Source organism: Manis javanica, chromosome 15, assembly GCF_040802235.1.
Source record: "Manis javanica isolate MJ-LG chromosome 15, MJ_LKY, whole genome shotgun sequence".
Lineage (NCBI taxonomy): Eukaryota > Metazoa > Chordata > Mammalia > Pholidota > Manidae > Manis > Manis javanica.
Genome location: NC_133170.1, coordinates 88,087,852 through 88,109,726, shown reverse-complemented (window position 1 = coordinate 88,109,726; position 21,875 = coordinate 88,087,852). Strand labels below are relative to the sequence as shown.

General features: G+C 47.5%; 2 protein-coding genes across 13 annotated transcripts in view; one reads left to right on the top strand and one right to left on the bottom strand.

Annotated features, from left to right (window-relative positions):
• NINL (ninein like) overlaps positions 1-21,875 on the bottom strand; it is a 167,575-nt gene that overhangs the window by 60,556 nt on the left and 85,144 nt on the right. For 2 of the 12 annotated variants that reach the window (XM_073223018.1, XM_073223022.1), the window contains exon 1: positions 4,946-5,242. The exons of 2 other annotated variants lie outside the window; for them this stretch is intronic. The gene's annotated coding sequence lies outside the window, so the exon portion shown is untranslated. 8 more of the 12 variants (XM_073223020.1, XM_073223027.1, XM_073223028.1 and 5 more) reach the window with 7 other exon arrangements.
• Positions 8,631-12,046, top strand: LOC118969007 (uncharacterized). Its single transcript, XM_037001865.2, has 2 exons — positions 8,631-9,299; positions 9,637-12,046. Exons 1-2 carry the CDS (start codon positions 8,631-8,633, stop codon positions 10,129-10,131), a joined length of 1,164 nt encoding a protein of 387 aa, XP_036857760.2. The 3' UTR covers positions 10,132-12,046.

Below are 21,875 nucleotides of genomic sequence, written 5' to 3'. Positions count from 1 at the left end.
GAAAAAGCAAGGCAGGATATTTGCAGTCAGAGCAAAGTAACTACATGCAAGGAAACCCCCTACTAAAACTCTGTGTTAAACATTCAGCTCTAGAGTCATTCTTCAGTGAGATCAGTTAATATTCCCCAGATAAAGAAGAGTAGCACATGTTTTTATTATGCTAATCATTTATAATCATGTGTGGGATTCACTTTAACATGCTAAAAGGCCCAGGCCTATGTGGTGCCTTTCCTCCTTCAGATCTGATGAGGTGATTTGCAAACTGGGCAACTAATTTACTGCAAACCATTACTATTTGCAGGCCCAGCCATAAACAACACAGTAAAAGGCAAGAATGATTCCACCTTAAAGAGAAGACTGCATTTTAATACCCAAGAAGTAAAGACATTAGAAGTTCTTAACTTACTCTTTAGCAAACAGTACCTTAGTCCACCTTAGGGGCTGGGAAGGTGGCCTTCTTTCATATGCTCCCTGACCCAGATGCTGGTATCTCAGGGAGAAATCAACAGAGCAGGAAGTTACTACTTGTGTGAAGTTACTTCTAAATATTCCCGGACCGCTCAATAAGTCCACACTCCTAAGCCTTTTTTCATCTTCTCAAAAATCCTCAACTGCCTATAACACCCCTAGACAATGCACCACCTGGACTTTCTTGTCCCTTCCATGTGTGACTCAGGAGCTCTGTCCTTTCACTTTCTCTCTAAATAAAAGCCTGTATTTTTCTCTCCTACCTTTAGTGTTTGCAAAGCTCATTGTTTGGCTTTGTGAAAAAGAACCCTGGCATCAAGTTTCTGTGTGACATTGCTTTGTCATTCTGATCCTCTGGATTTAAGCCCACACCTTAACGCCCTCTGCCCTATTACAGATCAGTAAGGAGGGGCTGCTGAGAGCTCAGATCTGGGCTCGCAAATCACTGTCACCTGGGTGCCCCAGATGGCGCTGCAGCTCACGGTCTTGCTCTCTAGTAGCCTGCCTGAAAGCCCCACTTATTTGTCTCTAGGAAGTTTGCAGAACATAACCTCATTCCATCCTGTGCTCTGCGGCTCCTCCAGAGCCTGGGGTGGTAGGGACTCAGTTCCCACGCTGTGCAGATCCGAGTGTACACTGGACGCAAGGTGACACCGGCTTAAGCAGTCAGCAGGGGATGCGACCCATGCACAGCAGAGGTTCAGTGAACTTCCTTTGTCATTCACTCTGTCATTCCCTCACACTCTTGCCTTAATAAACTGCTTCCTCGAGAAGGGGATTGAGGGGTATTATGATCAGTTCACATGGTGTGTGGGGGTCCTGGGGAAGACACTGTAGCACAGAGAACACAAGTAGTGACTCTGGCATCTTACTACATTGACAGAGAGTGACTGCAATGGGGTACGGGATGGGGTACACAAGAATGTGGGAGAACATAATAACCACATTGTTTTTCATGTGAAACCTTCATAAGAGTATATATCAATAATACCTTAGTAAAAAAATTGTATAAATATATAATAAAATAAACTCCTCCCTCACCTTATAGTGACTTCTCCCACTCCAAACCAACTCCCCTCCCCCCAAAAATATGTCCCAACTGTTTGAGGGTAAGTACTATCTCGGAGGAGAACTGAATCAAGAAATTGCTTGTATTAAGTTCATCTTACAGAACATCTACAGGACAGACTATGGATGGTGACGTAACATCTCTCACCATATCTCAGGTCATGAGGCCACATATCATGAGACTGTTAGGCAGAAGAATAGATATGAGTGGGTGGGGTGGAAAGAAAATAAGGCCAGGAAAACCCACCAGGAGGGACTCAAAAGACTTGGCCACTTATACTGTTGATCCAGAAATGATGGATAGTTAAGGAGTTAAACAGTAAGGCTAAAAACTCCTGGAGTAACTTGGCCTGGAATTCTTGAATATTCCCAGATAAAAGTATCTCAGCATAGCCTCTGTCTTCATTTTGTCAATTACATCATGCCATTGTAACATTTACTTTGCCTGCTAAAAGGCCCAGCTTATTCTTTAACTTTACCCATATGCTGTTTTTTCCTCCTACAGCCCCTAAACTGGTAATTTGTAACCTGGGCAAGAGATAAGCATCATGATTAATTGTTGGGAGCCAGTCCGAATTGCCCACCTGATGGCACTGCCCAGATGCCCAGCAAGAAGGAACCACAAAGTGAACTTCTGACAGGAACAACCCCGCTAACTCTCCTTATTATTACGGTGTTTGGAAATGTTGTTATTGTGTATTTATACACCTAAATTGGAAAACCAAATTTAAAATACCCTGGGAGAAATGCCAGAGGCAAGACCCTGTTTCCCCCAGAAAGTAGGCACAGAATGATGAGGAGGACGCGGAGAGGACTTTGGAAACAAGTATTAGGATATAATAAACAGGGGTTGTTTGAGTGGGTTCCAGTACCCTCTGCCCGCCCAACTCGGCCCTGAGAGGAATTTCTACATCACTCCTAGACCTGTTGGGTCCCAGGGAAAAAAATAGAACAATAAAGGAGAGCCAGCATGTATAACGGACGGGATATTGTGGGTGGAAGGGCCTGGCATGACTGTACACACTCTCCCCATTGAAGAGATTTTCTTATAGATATTATTATATATGGTTTAAAGAAACTCTAAAAAAGCACATGACCCTGCCCTCCCTGGGAAGAAAGGTGGCCCGACTGGGCCCCTAAGCCTTCGGATTCGTTGGTTATTACCCCTTTACCTCATCCCCCCAGGGGCAACGCTCTCGTCTCTATGAAACTGGGCACCTACCCAAGGGTACAGCTTCCAGTTCCCGCAATTACAATCAGCTTAGTCTTGCTACACTGCTTTGATGATAGACTGTTTTGATGTTTTTCTTTAAATCTCCATGTAATTCTCCAGACCTAGAAAAATAGACTTAGCTATACTTAATAATTAAATGAATAGTAACCGTGGCTATTTTAGAATCAATAATAAGGAAACTGCAAGTAGGGCCCAGGCCAACCAGGCGTGAGGGAACTTGATTCTGAGAATTAAGTCTTGTTTGTTCCAAAACTGCCAGGGATGCCAAGCAAGCACAAGTGCAAAAGATTAGTGATTACTAAGGCGCCAATAATCTCTCTCTAAAGATTGAACATTATGTGAACATTTTTTCAGAAAGAATCAAATGATCTAATCTTTGTGAAACTGCGTACTCAAAACATATATAACCTTGCTACATTTCAATAAAACAGGCCAGGCTCAGCTCGGGAACTCTGCTAGTGTCTGTGTCCTCATCCATTCATTCCGTCACCCGCCGCCGTTCTTCCCTCAGGGACCACTGTACTCGCTGGAGCTGGAAACAAGCCCAGCTCTAAACAGCATCGTAACAACAGGTAGGACTCCAGCTTAAAACCAAGACTGCGTTTTAAAATCTAGGAAATTAAGAAGTAAAATTCTTAACACTCTTTAGCAAACAATGACTCAGCCCACCTAGGGGGCGGGGCAGGCAGTCATAAGCTGACATGCTGGCAGACAGATGGTGCTACCCTAGGGAGAAATCAAAGCAGTAAATTTCATGTGTTAATTTTGTGGAATTACCTGGAGGACAGAGAAGAGACTTAATGTCTCATCACAGATTAACATTTCGGGACCACTTAACAAGTCTACACTCCCTAGCCCACTCACATTCGTGAAAAATCAATAAATTGGGAAACCCCCAACCCTTCAACACGCACTGCTCTGAGGTCACCCACACTTTCTAAGTGCTTAGCCTTGAATGAAACTTAAACCTTCCAGCGCCTCTTCTGTGAGATCGCCCACACCCCTTCCCGAGTGAGCACTTTCTCTAATTACAACTTATGCCCTTCAGGGTGCCTCGCCTCCCTGAGGTCGCCTGCACTTTATCCCTAAGTAAGTAACTTTAAAGAAAACCTCTTCTCTGCTTCACTACTTTGTCTCTGCCCTTCAATTCTCTGTTGCAGTGGGGGCAGGAACGAAGGAAAATACACAGCGCTCCCCTAAGGACACCACAAGTCATGCGTACGCCCAGCAACGCCCCAGCTTTTCCCCATTCTTGAAAGCCTGAAAAGACACAATCCTAAGACTACGAGTGAACCTTCTCTGAGGCTGCCCACAACTCCCCTTTCTTCGAGCGGTACTTTTTGACTTAAAGATTTCTCACTGGTACCATCAACTTACTTTGTTTTGTCTCTGCGCCCTTCCATCGGTGAGCGTCTTTGTTACTTCGCTGTCATTCTAACCTGCAGACTGAAGCGCAAGCCTTCCCCCTCTGTCCTACTTCGGGGAAGCAGGGAAGGGCCACCGAGGTCTGAGTTGGGCTCACGAGTTCCCGTCGCCTGGGACACCGGGACAGGCCTCCCGCTGTCCGACCGCGCTCTTTAGAAGCCGCCCCCAAACCTCCTTTCTTGGCCTTCGGGAAGGTCTCCGAACAGGGCCGCACTCCGTGCAGTGCTCTGGCCTCCCCGATATGCTGGGGTGCTAGGCCGGGGTTCCCAGGCTGTGCAGACCCACGCGGACCCCGCATCCAGGTGACCCGGCCGTGCAAGTTGCCGAGGCACCTGCCCCCGCGGAGCTCAGCGAGCGCCCCTTTCCGCCCCCGGCCCTCCCTGCTCTCTGCCGCTGCTCACCGTTCTGGACGCCGCGCTCACCTCCACTCGCCCGACCTGTTCGAGGACTCCCTCTCCTCGGGCGTCAGGAACCCGCCCGCCCAGGCGGAGGCTCCGCCGAGCGCGCGGAGAGCGGCCCTCCAGACGCAGCCACCCCACGACGCCGGGACTCCCCGGGCCGCAGCTCCCGGCCTTTCCCAGAGGCTCTCCCGGCGACTCGCCCCGTCTGCCCCTGGGACACGGACCCCCTGCCCCTGCGGCCTGCAGGCGCTTCCGGCCTCGGCACCCCTCCCCCCCCGCATCCGCACGGCCGGCCTCCTCCCCGCTCGGAAGAGCGAGCAGGACAGGGGGCTGCAGGGCCCCGACTCACCCGGGGACGGGGGCTCCGCGTCCTCGGCCGGATGCAGACGGAGGCTCTGCGCCTCTGCGTGGCCGTCCACCCGAGCACACTACCCGGGATCCCCCGCGCAGGCCGGGATTCCAGGACCTAGAATCCTCGGCGCAGCTCCAGGATTTCTGTACCCAGAACTTCCCGCGGGGCGGCCTAGGACGTCAGTACCGAGAACCCTTGGCGGGGCGGTTCCAGGTCATCAGTACCCAGAAACCTGAGGCCCTCTTGAGCTGTCAAGAACCAATCCTTCAAGCGGTGCACCAGTACTTCAACACCCAGAATCCTCGGAGGCGTGGCCAGTGGTGTTCAGTACCCAGAATCCGTGGCGCAGCTCCACCTCCCGGGACTGCACCTCCCAGAACCCTCCAAGCTGCAGAGGTTCCTCTTACGTCAGCATGAAGTGAGGCCTCCTTGGATGCTGAAGCTGCACGGCCTCTACCCCAGTTGCCGGATGGGCGTTCTGGGAGCTGCGGGAGCATCTGCTGCACAGCCGTGCTGCACCTTACGTGAAGGGCCGCAAGTTCCCTTCTCTGAGTAACAGTCCACGTCACTTTCCCCTTCCAGGCACCTTCTAAAACTCCCATTTCAGTACCTCTACAAAGTAAATTGCCAAGCAAACGAAAAGAAAAGGTTACAATCCTGGGCTGACGCAAAGTCTCCCCTGAGCCAGATGGGAACTGAGTGCCCTAAAAACACTGAAGAGATTAACATTCCCAGGTCTGACACACTTGGGTTCATGATCTAATGGGCCCACAGCAGCCCGAGTGCAGGACTTCCCGGGCTGCAGAAGACCCAGGGCATCAGGCCGCTGCAGGTTCTATGAAACCTGCCTACGCCTGGTGGTCCCTGAGAGCATCCACTGGAAAACAACCCCATCTTTCCTCATCCAGGAACAGGACCCAGTACAGGAAGCAAATCCGGCAGGAAGGCTTGGGAGTGAGCAAACCGGAGCTCGCCACACACGTGTCCCTCACTGACACATGACCTCAGACTGTTGACGTAAGAAAATCAGGTGCTTAGTGGAAATCGGTCACTTGAATAATTCCAGTTTCATTGGTAGGAGATACTTAACTTGCACTGAACAAAGGGTAGACATTTTTTACCATAACTTCTTATATAATTTCAAATTTATAGAAAAGGTATATTAAAATAGGACAGAGAATTCTCAAATACCCGTTTCCCAGCTAACTTCCACCAACTTTTCACTATGCAACATTTATCTGGCCTCTTTTATCATCTCTCTCACTCTCACTCCTTTCTCCCCCATTTTGGACCCTGTTTCAGACTTTGTGCCCTTTTGTCCTCAAGACTTTTCAATATGTATTTCCTAACCCCAAGGGCATGGGCACAGGACAATGATTGTGGGAAATGAAGGCACACCACTATTGTCCCATCCACCACTGGCTTCCAATGCCATTTCTAGCCATCTTCCCTCCCCCTTCCCAGCCCAGTCCTGCCTCAGGAATTGTGTATGCACAACAGTCGGGCCCCTGGGTCCTGTCTCAGCTGCACACTGCCTCATGTTTCTTTGTGTGTTCTGACCTTGAGTTTTTTGAAGGGCACAGAGTCCAGCTGTAGTCTAGAATGCCACACAAACGGACACTACCTGAGGTCTGCACACAGGTGATGGTGCAAATACCCCTGGGCATGGTGTGTCTTTCTCAGGACACCTTATAAGGAGGCACTGGTGTCTTACTGATGATGCTGACTTGGATCCCACAGCTAAGCTGGTGTCCACAGCAGGGCAGTCGGCCTCCTCCCCGTCTCCAACCCGCAGACAAAGGAGGCAACGCAATGAGATGTCGAGGACCTGAGTGGGCAGCCAGGGGACTCGAGGCACACCAGCTCGAGGGTGGTGCTGGAAAGGCGCCTCTCACATTTATTGACCAGGCATCACATTGTTGAGTGGGTGAACAAGTTTCTAGACACAGTGATTAACATGCTTTACTCCAGGAATGTAATTGCCCCCAGGTCGCTGGGGCAAGTCTTCCCTGGAGTCAGACAATGAGGGGGTAGCAATAACAAGAAACAGATCTCAGTTTAGATTTAGTGAGCTGTGGCCTGCACCACAGATAACAAGGAAGGCAAACAATTCCCATAGAAACAGAATCATCTATGGATGGCAACCCACAGGCTGCCATTCACCTTTTGTAAGAATATGAATTATGAGAATTTTAAGCAGTAAAATCTACAGCCATCAGATATTTTTCTCCAAGTAAAATTTCACATACTGAAAGTTCTAAAGGAGTTTAAAATGTATCAAGCAATACTGCATTTTAAAGACGCACAGTCACATGAACTGTTACGTAGATTTTCTACTTCTGCTACAGAGCAGGGCCGGCCACGTGTGCCTTAGGCGGGATGCCCACAAACATCCTGTTGGAAGCATTTCCTTAGGCAGGTGAACAGCAGTGAAAACAGGCCATTCCTATAGAGGATGGGGTACAATGGGGAATCTGTGTTTCTGGCTGAGTTTGGGGGCACTCTCGCCCTACAACTGGCCTCGGTTTAGGTTCTGCAGTGCACTGACCTCACTGAAACCGCAGCCCAGAATCAGTCACCTGAACCCGGGCAGCCAGCTGGCTCTCAGGCGCTGAGGCATCGGCTTCCTGGGCGGGTAGGCACCCCTTCCCTGCTCTCTACAGAAGGGACAGTGAGTTATCGGTTTTACAGCCTATTCGGAGGGCGTCACACTCATCCCTCCCACCCCTTCTGTGCGGGGAGGGGTCACCCGCAGGTGGACACCTGGGCACGGGCCCCGATTGCCAGGTTTTGTCCACGTCCATGAACGCAGCCAGAAGCCGGGAGGCCAGGCGGACGGAGGGTCCCAGCACCCGCCCACCGCCGCTCTCCACACCCGCTGGCGAGGCTCAGGGATGGTCCCGGTCGCCGTTCCCGGCTCAGGTTCTCACTTCACATGTGACATCTGGGGGAGGGAGCGCGCACCACGCCCGCAGCAGGCCCAGCGGTTGCTGGGCCTCCCTCTTCCTTACAAACGGAAGTGGGGGTGACGGCTGTCGCCGCTCCCCGCGCGCGTGCGCACAGATCAGGGGAGCCGCGCTGTTCAGCAGCAGCGAGCTCCGTGCGTCCGGAGGGACAGGGACGACCCGGTCGGCGAGGCAGCCAGGCGGGGGGCGACCTCGCGCGCTCGGGCCGAAGTCCGCAGAGAGCCGGCCCCGCACCCTGAGCGCCGCGGGACCGCAGGCCCAGACACAAGCCCCAGCGCCCAGGTGGGGACGACCCGGGCCCCGCTCCGCCGACTGCTGGGAAGAGCGCGACGCGGCCGAACGCCCTACAAGGGACGCAACGCGCGCCAGGCTCTCCCCGCAGGGCGGCGTCTCCCTCCACACCACGGTCCCCAGGGGAGCCCCCCGGTACGCCAAGCGCAGCAGGGCCGTGGCAGCGCCCGTCCCTCACACACGCCCCTGTGCGCCCCGTCAAACTCACGTCGGGTCAGGGAAGCGCATGCTGGGCGAACCCCCCTCCGTGGCTCCTACTCAGGGGCTGCAGCGGCCCCGGGGCGCCTTGGGCGGACTCCCGCCCCCTGCGTGCTCGCTCCCGCCCCGCCCTCAAAGCACCGCCCACCGCCGCTCCCGGCAGCCTCAGCGCGGGCTCGCCTCCCTCACCGGCCCCTCTCTCGGTGAACCTCAGGGGCGGGACCTCGATGAGTGGCAGGTGCCAGACCAATGCCGCGCTGGGAACAGGGGGGCGGAGTCCGGGGGTGCGGTCTCCCCAGCCCAGCCGGATCCTGCAGGGTCTAAACCCGCCGCTGATGCGCGGCTCCCCTATGGCTTGCCTCAGGGTGCGGGGATTTCTGTCCGGCGCCCCACATGGTCCTCAAAGGTTCCGCAGTGTGGTTCGACCCTCCGCACGGGGGATGCTGCTGCGGCCTGATTGCCCTGCTGGCTCCGCCGGGACGGGCGGCAGCTCTGGGCCCGGCGGGCAGGGATCGCGCCCCTGGCCAGCGGGGCGTCTGGGGAGCCAGGCGCGGGCATCGGGCACACGTCGCCCACCGCTGACCCTGCCCGGAGTTTCCCGCCAACCTCGGCGAAGGGGAGGGAGGCCGGCGCGCAGACCCGGGCTGTACCGCCCACTCCGGCGGGGGCGCCGGTTCCTTATTTACCGCGGTCCCACCCTGCACTCCCCGGCCGGACGAGTGAGCCGCGAGCGACTTACCGAACCTGGGGCGCGACAGATGCGGGCCCGGGGAGGGGAGAGCGCCGCGGTCCTCAGACCGCTCCGTGCCTCCCACCAACGCCGGGGCGCCACGCAGAACGCGGACCGAGGAACGGATGCTGGCGGAGCGACTGTGACCGCGAGTCCACAGGCCTCGGTGCGCCTCCTGCCCCAGGCGCCGCCCCTCCGTGCGACCGGCGTTCGGCTGAGTGCGGGCCGGGGATGGCGGATTGCGTGTGCCTAGTTGCCTGGAGAGGGCGCGTCGGACAGACCCAGAGACGATCCAGGGCAGGCCCGTGTGGGCTGGGGCTGTGGGCCAGTGGCGGGACCGGTCGTTGGTGCCGGCCCAGGGCTCCCCCGGCCAGGGCGCTCGGGGAAAGTTGGGGTCCGCAGGAGTGACTCCCCGAGCCGGCCGCGCCATCTCCGCGAGCGGCGTGTCCGCTGCGGGGTTGGGCTCCCGCTGCCCTCCCGCTAACATCCTCTTCTGGAAACAGCCCGAGGAGCCGCCAGGCGAGCCTAATGCCTCAATTGCGCGGTGGGGGAACCGCACGACCCCGGTCCTGCCCGTCCTGTCTTCCCGTCACGCACGCTGCACATCGCTCTTAACTGAGCACCAAGCCGAACGAGGCATCGTCCCAGGGGCTGAGACTGGGGCAGCGGTGGGGAGCAATTCCGGAGGGTCGGTGAGCTGGAGAAACGTTAGCGCGTTACCCTTGCTAAGGAGCGGCCGGGTGGCAGAGGGCGCGAGGCGTGCAGGGGCAGCCAGGGCAGGCCACCGGGCAGGCGGCGCGGCACGGGCGGGCCCGAGGGAAGCTCGGGAAGGACGCGGGCCGGGATCCGAGCCCAGAGGCTGCCAGGTGCGCTCCCGGGGCTGGGGACGGGAGCGCGCGGTGTGGTGCGGCCGGAAAGGACACCCAGAAAGACAAGCAGAAGGCCTGGGGGGCTGCGCACTCCCGGACCCGGGCTGTGAGGGGTTCCTGAGCTGCTGAGTGAGGCTGGGGCCCGTCTGCTGTGCTGGAGACCCCTGACTGACTGCAGCTCGTGAAGCCGACTGTCCAGGGGTAAATGCGGCCCGAGGGAGGACCCTCATCTCTAATATTCCTTAGAAAACTCTCCGCTTGGTTTTTCACTCACCAGTAGGACGACGACTTTGCGGTCAGAAAATGCAAGTCATAGCACCAGTCAGGGCTGTTTGACTTTAGGCCACCCCGTCTTCTAACCGCGGGGTGCCTCAGTTTCCTCATCTGCAAACTGGGAGTTTATAACCACTGCACAAGAGCATAGTACGGTTAAGTGAGCCAATCAGGTTTCTCATCTGAGGGGAAAAGGGAGGCCGGGAATTCACCCAGGCTTTCTAAAAGCTTAGCTGCCCGGGCCTGGGTCCGACCCCTAGACACTGACTCTCCTTGCTCGGGGAAGAACAGTGAGTCAGTCTTGAATATCTCACACCCTACATTCAGTCCATCATCTCATCCATAGGGTTCCCCTCTTTTACAACTGTTAACTTTGAATTAACATTGTATGTATAGAGAATCTGGAAAGGTAATATAGAGAATCCCCCTACACTTCTCACCAGGTTCCCCAAATATTAGTATCTTACAGAATCATGGCTATGGTATCAGAGGCAGGAATCTAACTTCAGACGGACACCTAGGTTGCTTCCATTTCTTGGCTATTGTAAATAATGCTGCGATAAACATACGGGTGCATCTGTCTTTTTCTAACTGGGCTGCTGCAGTCTTAGTATAAATTCCTAAAAGTGGAATTCCTGGGTCAAGTGGTATTTTGAGCTTTTTGAGGAACCTCCGTATTGCTTTCCACAATGGTTGAACTTATTTGCATTCCCACCAGCAGTATAGGAGGGTTCCCCTTTCTCCGCAACCTCGCCAACATTTGTTGTTTGTCTTTTGGATGGTGGAGGTGATATCTCATTGTGTTTTAATTTGCATTTCTCTGATGACTAGCGATGTGGAGTATCTTTTCATGTGTCTGTTGGCCATCTGAATTTCTTCTTTGGGGAACTGTTCAGCTCCTCTGCCCATTTTTTAATTGGACTATTTGTTTTTTGTTTGTTGAGGTGCATGAGCTCTTTATATATTTTGGATGTCAACCCTTTATCGGATCTGTCATTTATGAATATATTCTCCCATACTGTAGGATACCTTTTTGTTCTATTGATGGTGTCCTTTGCTGTACAGAAGCTTTTCAGCTTGATATAGTCCCACTTGTTCATTTTTGCTTTTCTTTCCCTTGCCCGGGGAGATATGTTCAAGAAGAGGTCACTCATGTTTATGTCTAAGAGATTTTGCCTATGTTTTTTCTAAGAGTTTTCTGGTTTCATGACTTATGTTCAAGTCTTTGATCCATTTCAAATTTACTTTTGTGTATGGGGTTAGACAGTGATCCAGTTTCATTCTCTTACATGTAGCTGTCCAGTTTTGCCAGCACCATCTGTTGAAGAGACTGTCATTTCCCCATTGTATGTCCATGGCTCCTTTATCATATATTATTTGACCATATATGTTTGGGTTAATGTCTGGAGTCTCTATTCTGTTCCACTGGTCTGTGGGTCTGTTCTTGTGACAGTACCAAATTGTCTTGATTTCTGTGGCTTTGTAGTAGAGCTTGAAGTTGGGGAGCGACTTTATTCTTCCTTCTCAGGATTGCTTTTTCGGGGTCTTTGGTGTTTCCATATGAATTTTTGATCTATTTGTTCCAGTTCATTGAAGAATGCTGTTGGTAATTTGATAGGGATTGCATCAAATCTGTATATTGCTTTTGTCAGGATGGCGATTTTGACGATATTAATTCTACCTAGCCAAGAGCATGTGATGAGTTTCCATTTGTTAGTGTCCTCTTTAATTTCTCTAAAGAGTGTCTTATAGTTTTCAGGGTATACATCTTTCACTTCCTTCGTTAGGTTTATTCCTAGGTATTTTATTCATTTTGATGAAATTGTGAATGGAACTGTTTTCCTGATTTCTCTTTCTATTACTTCATTGTTAGTGTATAGGAAAGCCACAAATTTCTGTGTTAATTTTGTATCCTGCAACTTTTCTGTATTCCGATATCAGTTCTAGTACTTTTCAAGTGGAATCCTTGAGGTTTTTTATGTACAATATCATGTCATCTGCAAATAGTGACAGTTTGACTTCTTTACCAATCTGGATTCCTTGTATTTCTTTGTTTTGTCTCATTGCGTGGCTAGGAACTCCAGTACTATGTTGAATAACAGTGGGGAGAGTGGGCATCCCTGTCTTGTTCCCGATCTCAGAGAAAAGCTTTCATATTCTTGCTGTTCAGTATGATGTTGGCTGTGGGTTAATCATATATGGCCTTTGTTATGTTGAGGTACTTGCCCCCTATGCCCATTTTGTTGAGAGTTTTTATCATGAATGGACATTGAATTTTGTCGAATGCTTTTTCTGCATCTGTGGAGATGATCATGTGGTTTTTCTCCTTCTTTTAGTTTATGTGGTGGATGATGTTGGTGGATTTTCGAACGTTGTACCATCCTTGCATCCCTGAGATAAATCTCACTTGGTCATGGTGTATGATCCTCTTGATGTATTTTTGAATTCAGTTTGCTAATATTTTGTTGAGTATCTTTGCACCTATGTTCATCAGTGATATTGGTCTGTAATTTTCTTTTTTGGTGGGGTCTTTGCCTGGTTTTGGCATTAGGGTGATGCTGGCTTCATAGAAAGTGTCTGGAAGTATAACCTCCTCCTCTATTTTTTGGAAAACTTTAAGGAGAATGGGTATTATGTTTTCTCTGTATGCCTGATAAAGTTCCAAGGTAAATCCATCTGGCCTGGGGGTTTTGCTCTTGGGTACCTTTTGATTACTGATTCAATTCTGTTGCTGGTAATTGGTCTGTTTAGATTTTCTTTTTCTTCCTTGGTCAGTTTTGGAAGGTTGTATTTTTCTAGGAAGTTGTCCATTTCTAGGTTTTCCACCTTGTTTGCATATAGATTCTCATAATATACTCTAATGATTCTTTGTATTTCTGTGGAGTCCGTTATGATTTTTCCTTTCTCATTTCTGATTCTGTTGATGCGTGTAGATTCTCTTTTTCTGTTAATAAGTCTGGCTATGGGTTTATCTATTTTGTTTATTTTCTCAAAGAACCAGCTCTTGGTTTCATTGATTTTTTTCTGTTGTTTTCTTCTTCTCAATTTTATTTATTTCTTCTGATATTTATTATGTCCCTCCTTCTGCTGACTTTAGGCCTCATTTGCTCTTCTTTTTCCAATTTCAATAATTGTGACTGTAGACTATTCATTTGGGATTGTTCTTCCTTCTTTAAATAGGCCTGGATTGCTATACACTTTCCTCTTAGAAATGCCTTCACTGCATCCCACAGAAGTTGGGGCTTTGTGCTGTTGTTGTCATCATTTGTCTCCATATATTGCTTAATCTCTATTTTAACTTGCTCATTGATCCATTGATTATTTAGGAGCATGTTGTTAAGCCTCCATGTGTTTGTGAGCCTTTTTGCTTTCTTTGTACAATTTATTTCTTCTTTTACACCTTTGTGGTTTGAGAAGTTTGTTGGTAGAATTTCAATTTTTTCAAATTTACTGAGGCTCTTTTTCTAGCTTAGTATGTGGTCTATTCTGGAAAATGTTCCATGTGCACTTGAGAAGAATGTGTATCCTGTTGCTTTTGGGTGTAGAGTTCTATAGATGTCTATTAGGTCTGTCTGTTCTAGTGTGTTGTTCAGTGCCTCTGTGTCCTTACTTATTTTCTGTCTGGTTGATCTGTCCTTTGTTGTGAGTGGTGGGTTGACGTCTCCTAAAATGAATGCATTACACTCTATTTCCTCCTTTAATTCTGTTAGTATTTGTTTCACATATGTTGGTGCTCCTGTATTGGGTGCATATGTGTTTATAATGGTTATATCCTCTTGTTGGACTGAGCCCTTTATCATTATGTAATGGCCTTCTTTGTCTCTTGTTACTTTCTTTGTTTTGAAGTCTATTTTGTCTCATCCAAGTACTGCACCACCTGCTTTTTTCTTCCTGTTTTTTACATGAAATATCTTTTTCCATCCCTTCACTTTTAATCTGTGTCTGTCTTTGCATTTGAGGTGAGTCTCTTGTAAGCAGTATATAGATGGTTCTTCCTTTTTTATCCATTCTGTTACTCTGTCTTTTGATTAGTGCATTCAGTCCATTTACATTAGGGTGATTGTTGAAAAATAAGTACTTATTGCCATTGCAGGCTTTAGATTTGTGGTTACCAAAGGTTCAAGGGTAACTTCTTTATTATCTAAGTGTGTAACTTAACTTGTTTGTTAAGCTATTATAAACACAGTCTGAATATTCTTTATTTCTCTCCCTTCTTATTCTTCCTCCTCCATTCTTCATATGTTAAGTGTTTTATTCTGTGCTCTTTTGTGTTTCCTTTGACTGCTTTTGTGAGTAGTTGATTTTATTTTTTGCCTTTAGTTAGTATTTGGTTGGCCTGCTTTCTTTGTTGTGATTTTATTTTTTCTGGTATCATCTATTTTATCTTAGGAGTGCTTCCCTCTAGAGAAGTCCCTTTAAAATATCCTGTACAGGTGGTTTGTGGGAGGCAAATTCCCTCAACTTTTGCTTGACTGAGAATTGTGTAATCTCTCCTTCATATTTAAATGTTAATTGTACTGGATACAGTATTCTTCATTCAAGTCACTTCTGTTTCATTGCATTAAATATATCAATCCATTCTCTTCTGGCCTGTAAGGTTTCTGTTGAGAACTCTGATGATAGCCTGATGGGTTTTCCTTTGTAGGAGACGTTTTTGTTCTCTCTCTGGCTGCCTTTAATACTCTGTCCTTATCCTTGATCTTTGCCATTTTAATTATTATGTATCTTGGTGTTGTCCTCCTTGGGTCCCTGTGTTGGGAGTTCTGTGGGCTTCCATGGTCTGAGAGACTATTTTGTTCCCCAGTTTGAGGAAGTTTTCAGCAATTATTTCTTCCAATACCCTTTCTATCCCTTTTTCTCTCTTCTTCTTCTTCTTTCTTCTCCTTCTTCTCCTTCTTCCCCTATTATGTGGATATTGTTCTGTTTGGATTGGTCACACAGTTCTCTTAGTATCCTTTCATTCCTGGAGATCCTCTTATTCTTATCTCTCTCTGCCTCAGTTTCCCTGTGTTCCTGTTCTCTAATTTCCATTTCATTAACGGCCTCTTGCACCTCATCCAGTCTGCTCTTAAGTCCTTCCAGAGATTGTTTTATTTCTGTATTCTCCCTCCTAACTTCATCCCTTGACTCTTCCATATTTCTCTTAAGATAAATCAGCATGGTTATGACCTTTATTTGGATTCTTTTTCAGGGAGATTGGCGAAATCTATCTCCCTTGGCTCCCTCTCCGGGCTTCTCTGGGTGATTCTGGAGTGGATCAGATTTTTCTGCCTTTTCATGGCTATAGAGGTAGTTGTGGACAGTTGGCGAGTGTGTTAGTTGGGACAACAAAGTCCCTTCCTGCTTGCTGGTTGCCTTGTCCTCCTTGGAGCAGCTTCCAGTTCCATTCTGAGCTGCCATGGACGGGGCAGCCGTTGGGGCAGCCCAGAGCCCTGTGGAGAGTGGTAGGCATGCCGGGTGTACTCTCCTGCAGGAATGGTGACCCATGGCACCCTGTTCCCGCTTCCTCTGTGCTGGGCTGCTGCATGCCAGTGGGGCCTCTGCATCTGGCACGGGCAGCTGCAGAGGAGGCTCTGGGCAGCTGCTGTGGGTTCAGCCACTCTCAGGCTGCTCCCCTGGTATGGCGGGGCCATGCCAGAGGGGGAATGTATGGGAGGCTGTTTATCACTGGGAGGGTCTTCAGAGCTGTGCTACCTCCCAGGGGCTGGAGCACCTCAATTTCCCTGTGATTCCCAGCTGCTGGGCTGAGTGTGGTGTGCCCGGACGCTTCCTTCCAGCTGTGAGTCCCCTGTCTCTTTAAGACTTTCAAAAAGCACTCACTTTTCTTTTGTCCCAGGGACGCTGGCTGCCAGGACCTGCTTGCAGATTTTACTGTTCTGTTTCTCTAATATCCAGCATACCACGCAATGTGTGTCTGCGCTCCCTGTGCAGATGACTAGGACTGGGTGTTTAGCAGACCTGGGCTCCCACTCTCTCCCCGCTCTGAGTCCCTTCCTCCCACCGGGGAGCTGGGGTCAGGGGCATGCTTGAGTCCTGCCAGGCCATGGCTTGTATCTAACCCCTTTCATGAGGCACTGAATTCTCACAGTTGTACATGTAGCCTGACTTTTGTACTGTATCTTCTGGTCTCCCTTTTAGGAATAGTTGTATTTGTTGTATTTTCAAAAATATATATGGTTTTGGGAGGAGATTTCTGCTGTCCTACTCACGCCACCATCTTGGCTTCTCCTCTACTCTTTAGGATTTATTATGTAGAATATCATATCACCCACAAAGAGTGACAGTTAGTTATTCATTACCTGGAATATATCCTACCTGATCATGATGGAAGATATTTTGTTGTATTTTTGAGTTTGGTTTGCTAATATTTTGTTGAGTATTTTTGCATCTGTGCTCATCATGCATATCAGTCTGTAATTTTTTTGTTTGGTGTCTTTCCCTGGTTTTGGTGTTTGAGTTATGCTGGCCTCATAGAATGAGTTTGGAAGTATTCCCTTGTCTTCTACTTTTTGGAAAACTTTGAGGATTGGTATTAGTTGTTCTGTTACTGATAAAATTCAGCCGTGAAGCCAGATGGTCCAGGGATTTCATTCTTAGGTAGTTCTTTTTATTACCAATTCAATTTCTTTGCTGGTAATTGGTCTGTTCAGATTATGTTTCTAACTGTGTCAGCCTTGGAAGGTTGTATTTTTCTAGAAAGTTGTCCATTTCTTCTAGGTTATCCAGGTTGTTAGCACATACTTTTTCATAGTATTCTCTAATAATTCTTTGTATTTCTCTGATGTCTGCAGTGACTTTTCCTTTCTCATTTCTGATTCTATTTATATGTGTAGATTCTCTTTTTTTTGTTCATACTTCTGGCTAGTGGTTTACCTATGTTTATTTTATCAAAGAACCAGCTCCTGCTTTTATTGATTCTTTCTATTCATTTATTATCCATTCTATTTATTTCTGCTCTAATTTTTATTATGTACCTCCTTCTACTGAGTTTGGGCCTCATTTGTTCTTTTCCCAGTTTCAATAACTGTAAGTTTAGACTGTTTATATGGGTTTGTTCTACCTGAGGCAAGCCTGTACTGCAATATACTTCCCTCTTAGCACAGCCTTCACTGCATCCCACAGATTTTGTGTGTTGAGTCATTGTTGTCATTTGTATTTATATATTGCTATATCTGTTTTTATTTGGTCATTGATCCATTGATTATTTAGGAGCATGTTGTTAAGCATCCATGTGCTCATGGAGTTTTTCATTCCCTTTGTGTAATTTATTTCTAGTTTCATACCTTTGTGGTCTAAGAAGTTGGGTGGTACAATTTCAATCTTTTTGAATTTACTGAGGCTCTTTGTGGTTTAGTACATGACATTATTGAAAATGTCCTGTGTGCAGTTGAGAAGAATGTATATTCTGCTGCTTTTGGGTGGAGTGTTCTGTAGATGTCTGTTAGGTCCATCTGTTCTAATGTATTGGTCACTGCCTCTGTCTCCTTACTTATTTTCTGTCTGGTTGATCTGTCCTTTGGAGGGAGTGGTGTGTTGAAGTCTCCTAAAATGAATGCATTGCATACTATTTCCCCCTTTAATTCTGTTAATATTATCTATTTTATTTTCTCAAAGCACCAGCTCCCTTTTCATTGATTCTTTCTATTGTTATATACTCTTATTTATTTGTGCTCTAATATTTATTATGTCCCTCCTTCTACCGACTTTGGGCCTTATTTGTTCTTTTTCTAGTTTCATTAATTGTGAGTTTAGATTGTTCATATAGGATTGTTGTTTTTTCCTGAGGTAGGCCTGTATTGCAATATACTTCCCTCTTAGTATGGTCTTCGCTGCATCCCACAGATTTCACCATGTTGAATTATTGTTATTATTTGTCCCCATATATTGCTTGATCTATTTTTATTTGGTCATTTACCCATTGTTTCACATATGTACATGCTCTTGTGTTGGGCGCATATTTATAATGGTTATATGCTCTTGTTGGATTGACCCCTTTATCATAACAGAATGTCCTCCTTTGTCTCATTACTTTCTTTGTTTTGAAGTCTATTTTGTGCGATACAAGTACTGCAGCTCTTCCTCTTTTTCTCCCTATTATTTGCATGAAATATCTTTTTCCATCCCTTCACTTTCATCTGTGTATGACTTGGGTTTGAAGTGAGTCTCTTGTAGGCAGCATATAGATGGCTCTCGATTTTTTAATCAGTTCTGTGACTCTATGTCTTTTGATGGGTGCATTCAGACCATTTACATTTAGGGTGATTATCGATAGTTATGTCCTTACTGACATTGCAGGCTTTAGATTCATGGTTACCAAAGGTTCAAGGGTAAAGTCCTTACTATCTAAGAGTCTAAGTTAACTCACTAAGTATGCTATTACAAACACCACCTAAAGGGTCTTTTTTTCCCCTTCTTTTTCTTCCTCCTCCATTCTTTATATATTAGGTATCATATAATGTACTCTTTTTATCCCTTGATTGACTTTGGGGGTGGTGGTTTAGATTTTGCATCTGCTTAGTAATTAATTGATCTACTTTCTTTGCTATGGTGTATTTCTTCTGGTGATAGTTGTTTAGCCTTAGGAACACTTCTACTATAGCAGTCCCTCTAAACAACACTGTAGAGAGGTTTGTGGGAGGTAAATTCTCTCAGCATTTGCTTATCTGGAAATTGTTTAATCCATCCTTCAAATTTAAATGACAATCTTGCCAGATAGAGGATTGTTGGTTTGAGGCCCATCTGCCTCAGTGCATGAAATATATCATGCCACTTCCTGTAATGTTTCTGTAGAGAAGTCTGATGATACCCTGACGGGTTTTCCTTTGTATGTGATCTTTTCCGCTCTCTAGCTGCTCTTAATATTTTATCCTTACCATTGATCTTTGCCATTTTAATTATAATGTGTCTTGATGTCCACCTTGATCCCTTTTGTTGGAAGATCTATGCACCTCCATGGCCAGAGAGACTATCTCCTTTCCCAGATTGGGGCAGTTTTCAGCAATTACCTCCTCAAAGATACTTTCTATCCCTGTTTCCTCTCTTCTTCTTCTGGTACCACTCTAATGCAAATCTTTTTCCCTTTGGATTGGTCACACAGTTCTCTCAATATTCTTTCATTCTTAGAGATCCTTTTTTCTCTCTGTGCCTCAGCTTCTCTGTATTCCTGTTCTCTACTTTCTACATTTGCTGTCTTCTCTATTTCATCTAATCTTCTTTTAAATCCCTCCATTGTATGTTTCATTTCATATACTGTATTCTTGAATGTTTGTCTGTAGCTCCATGAGCATATTTACAATTTTTATTTTAACTCTCAGTAAGATTGATGAGTTCAGTTTCACTTGGCCCTCTTTCTGGTGTTTGTGGAAGTTTAGTTTGAACAACATTCCTTTGACATTTTGTAGCTGTTTGTGGCACCCTCTGGTGCCCAGAAGCTGTACTGTATGGAGCTGTTCAGCCAGGAGGAAAGTGCAGCAGGCTGCATATCATGGTGGGGGACCTCATAGCTGAGTAGCCAGCTAGGTGATGGAGTGCCTGAATCTCTTTAAACTTCCAAACCTGCTGGGAAGATTGCACCCAGACAATTTTCTCCACTTGTACTTTCTCCTTAGCAGCAAACTCTGTGCATTCCTTGCCCTTTTAGCAGCACTCTGTCTGTTAGAATTCTCCTCTCATACTGCCTGCCTTTATTTTGTCCCAGAGTAGCTGGATGTGGGTCCCTGATATTCACAAATGGCTAGAGTCAGTCTCTCCCAGTATTCTACCTTAGCTTTCCAACCACATTAATCTCAAGAGCACCATGTAGTATAGGTACCTGCTCCCACAGCAGATATCCAGGGCTGCGTGTTCAGCAGTCCTAGGTCTCCACCCATTCCCCGCTTTCTCTTCCTCCGGTGAGCTGGGGTGGGGTAATGGATTGGTTCCCTCCAGATCACGGCTTTGTTATGTTACCCTTTTACTTGAGGTGTCCTGTTTTCCCCAGTTTGTCCAAGCCTTCTTTACTGTTGCTCTTTCAGGATTTGATATATTGATTATATTTTCATATTATATGTGGTTTTGGTATGACGTTTCTCTTTCACCTCTCATGCTGCCATCTTTAATCCTCTTCCACATTGAGGCTTTTTATAGCCAGGTGTTTTGGCAGGCTTTTGAGGGGATAGGTCAGGGTAAAGGTGGGCTTGTGGCTTGCTAATGTGTCTTCCAGAGAATGCTAATGCCTAAGTAAGATGAAACTTAGGTTTCTCTGAGATGGTGGTTTGGCTTAGTAAAAAATACACTACTCTGGTCCAGGCTCTATCATTTCTGGCTCTAAAGGGGTATAGGGAGACAGGTCATGATTCTTTTCTTGATTACTCCCCAGTGAGAGGGAGTTATGAAGGGTATTTTCTGATATTTTGAAGCAGGAAGGCCATTTGGATGTGTTCTTGAGTAGTTGCCCGGGAGATGGCCACCATTAAATCCTGTAAAAATGTTTTGAATAGGTTAATTAAGAATGAAGGAAAAGAATGAGGGAGGTGATAAAGGCTAATGGGATCAGGGAGGTAGAAGCCAATGAAGAGGAAGGGGAAACAGGTTATTACAAGAGCCTTCAAGAAGTTTGGAAGCTTGCTCACAAAGGCATTTTGCTCAATCCCTGACAAGGCTAGATTTGTTGGTGTAAAAGCAGCATTGTTCCTGGAGTAGAGCACATATGCCGGCCTGTGAAGCTGTCAAAGAGATCAAGGCCTCTGAGGTTTTGGAGGATGACTGAGCCAGTGTGTCCACTTGATCTTTTAAGTGCACCATTTGGTTGGAAACCTCTTTCCATCCTTCAGCAAGTTCATTTGACAGCCGGATGAACCTAAGAGACTCCTAGGGCCCCAAGACCTGTTCCAGAGCCTGTGATTATTCCCAAGGTGGCCATTAAGAAGAGTAGGTGTATGGCATATTGTGCCCTGACATGGGTTAATGGGGAGACAGGGATGAGTAGATCAGATACTACTAAGGAAAGGATGGGAGTGAGGAGGCAGAGTGCAGACTCCAGTCCAGTTGTTGGCATGCAAACGTATGCCTTGTCTCCACATACCGAAATGATGTCCGCTTCCAGGGAAAGTCATCCCGTTAGATCAAACCGAGTCAGGAGGAGGAGGTCTGGTGGAGGGCTGGGAAGTAACTGTAAGACCACCTCGAATTTGTGCCATTTATGGAAGGAGGAGCTGAAAGCTGCAGCCATCTAGGGGGAGAGGAGCGAGGCTGGGTGCAATACTGTACGAGTCTTGGCTAAGAGCAGGTAACTTCAGTTTAGGAAGATTCTGCTACCAGGTGTATCAGGATGTTTGCACTCTTGGGCTCCTCTGTGGGCTAGGGGAGTGTCTTTAAGGGGGTCTTTTCCTCTGTCTTGAACTATACTACATGTGACATTGAGATTGCCTTGTAAGAAATTGTACCCAGGTACCCATAAGAAAGTTCCCAGATGGTAAATATTGTGGTGATCCAAGGGTGGGAGAAGTCAAATGGTGAATTTGCAGAGGGAGGGATCTAAGGAGACACCTGGGGTATAGTGATCTTGTTGGGCTCAAGAAATGCAGAAAGGTAGAGGTTGGGTTAGATGAAGTTCACTTGGG

Bases quoted from the DNA above. Each gene is read 5' to 3' on its own strand.
- LOC118969007 (XM_037001865.2), top strand. From the start codon at position 8,631: ATGAGTGGCAGGTGCCAGACCAATGCCGCGCTGGGAACAGGGGGGCGG. The intron at 9,300-9,636 runs GTGCGCCTCCTG...TTCTGGAAACAG, and splicing joins CCGCGAGTCCACAGGCCTCG to CCCGAGGAGCCGCCAGGCGA.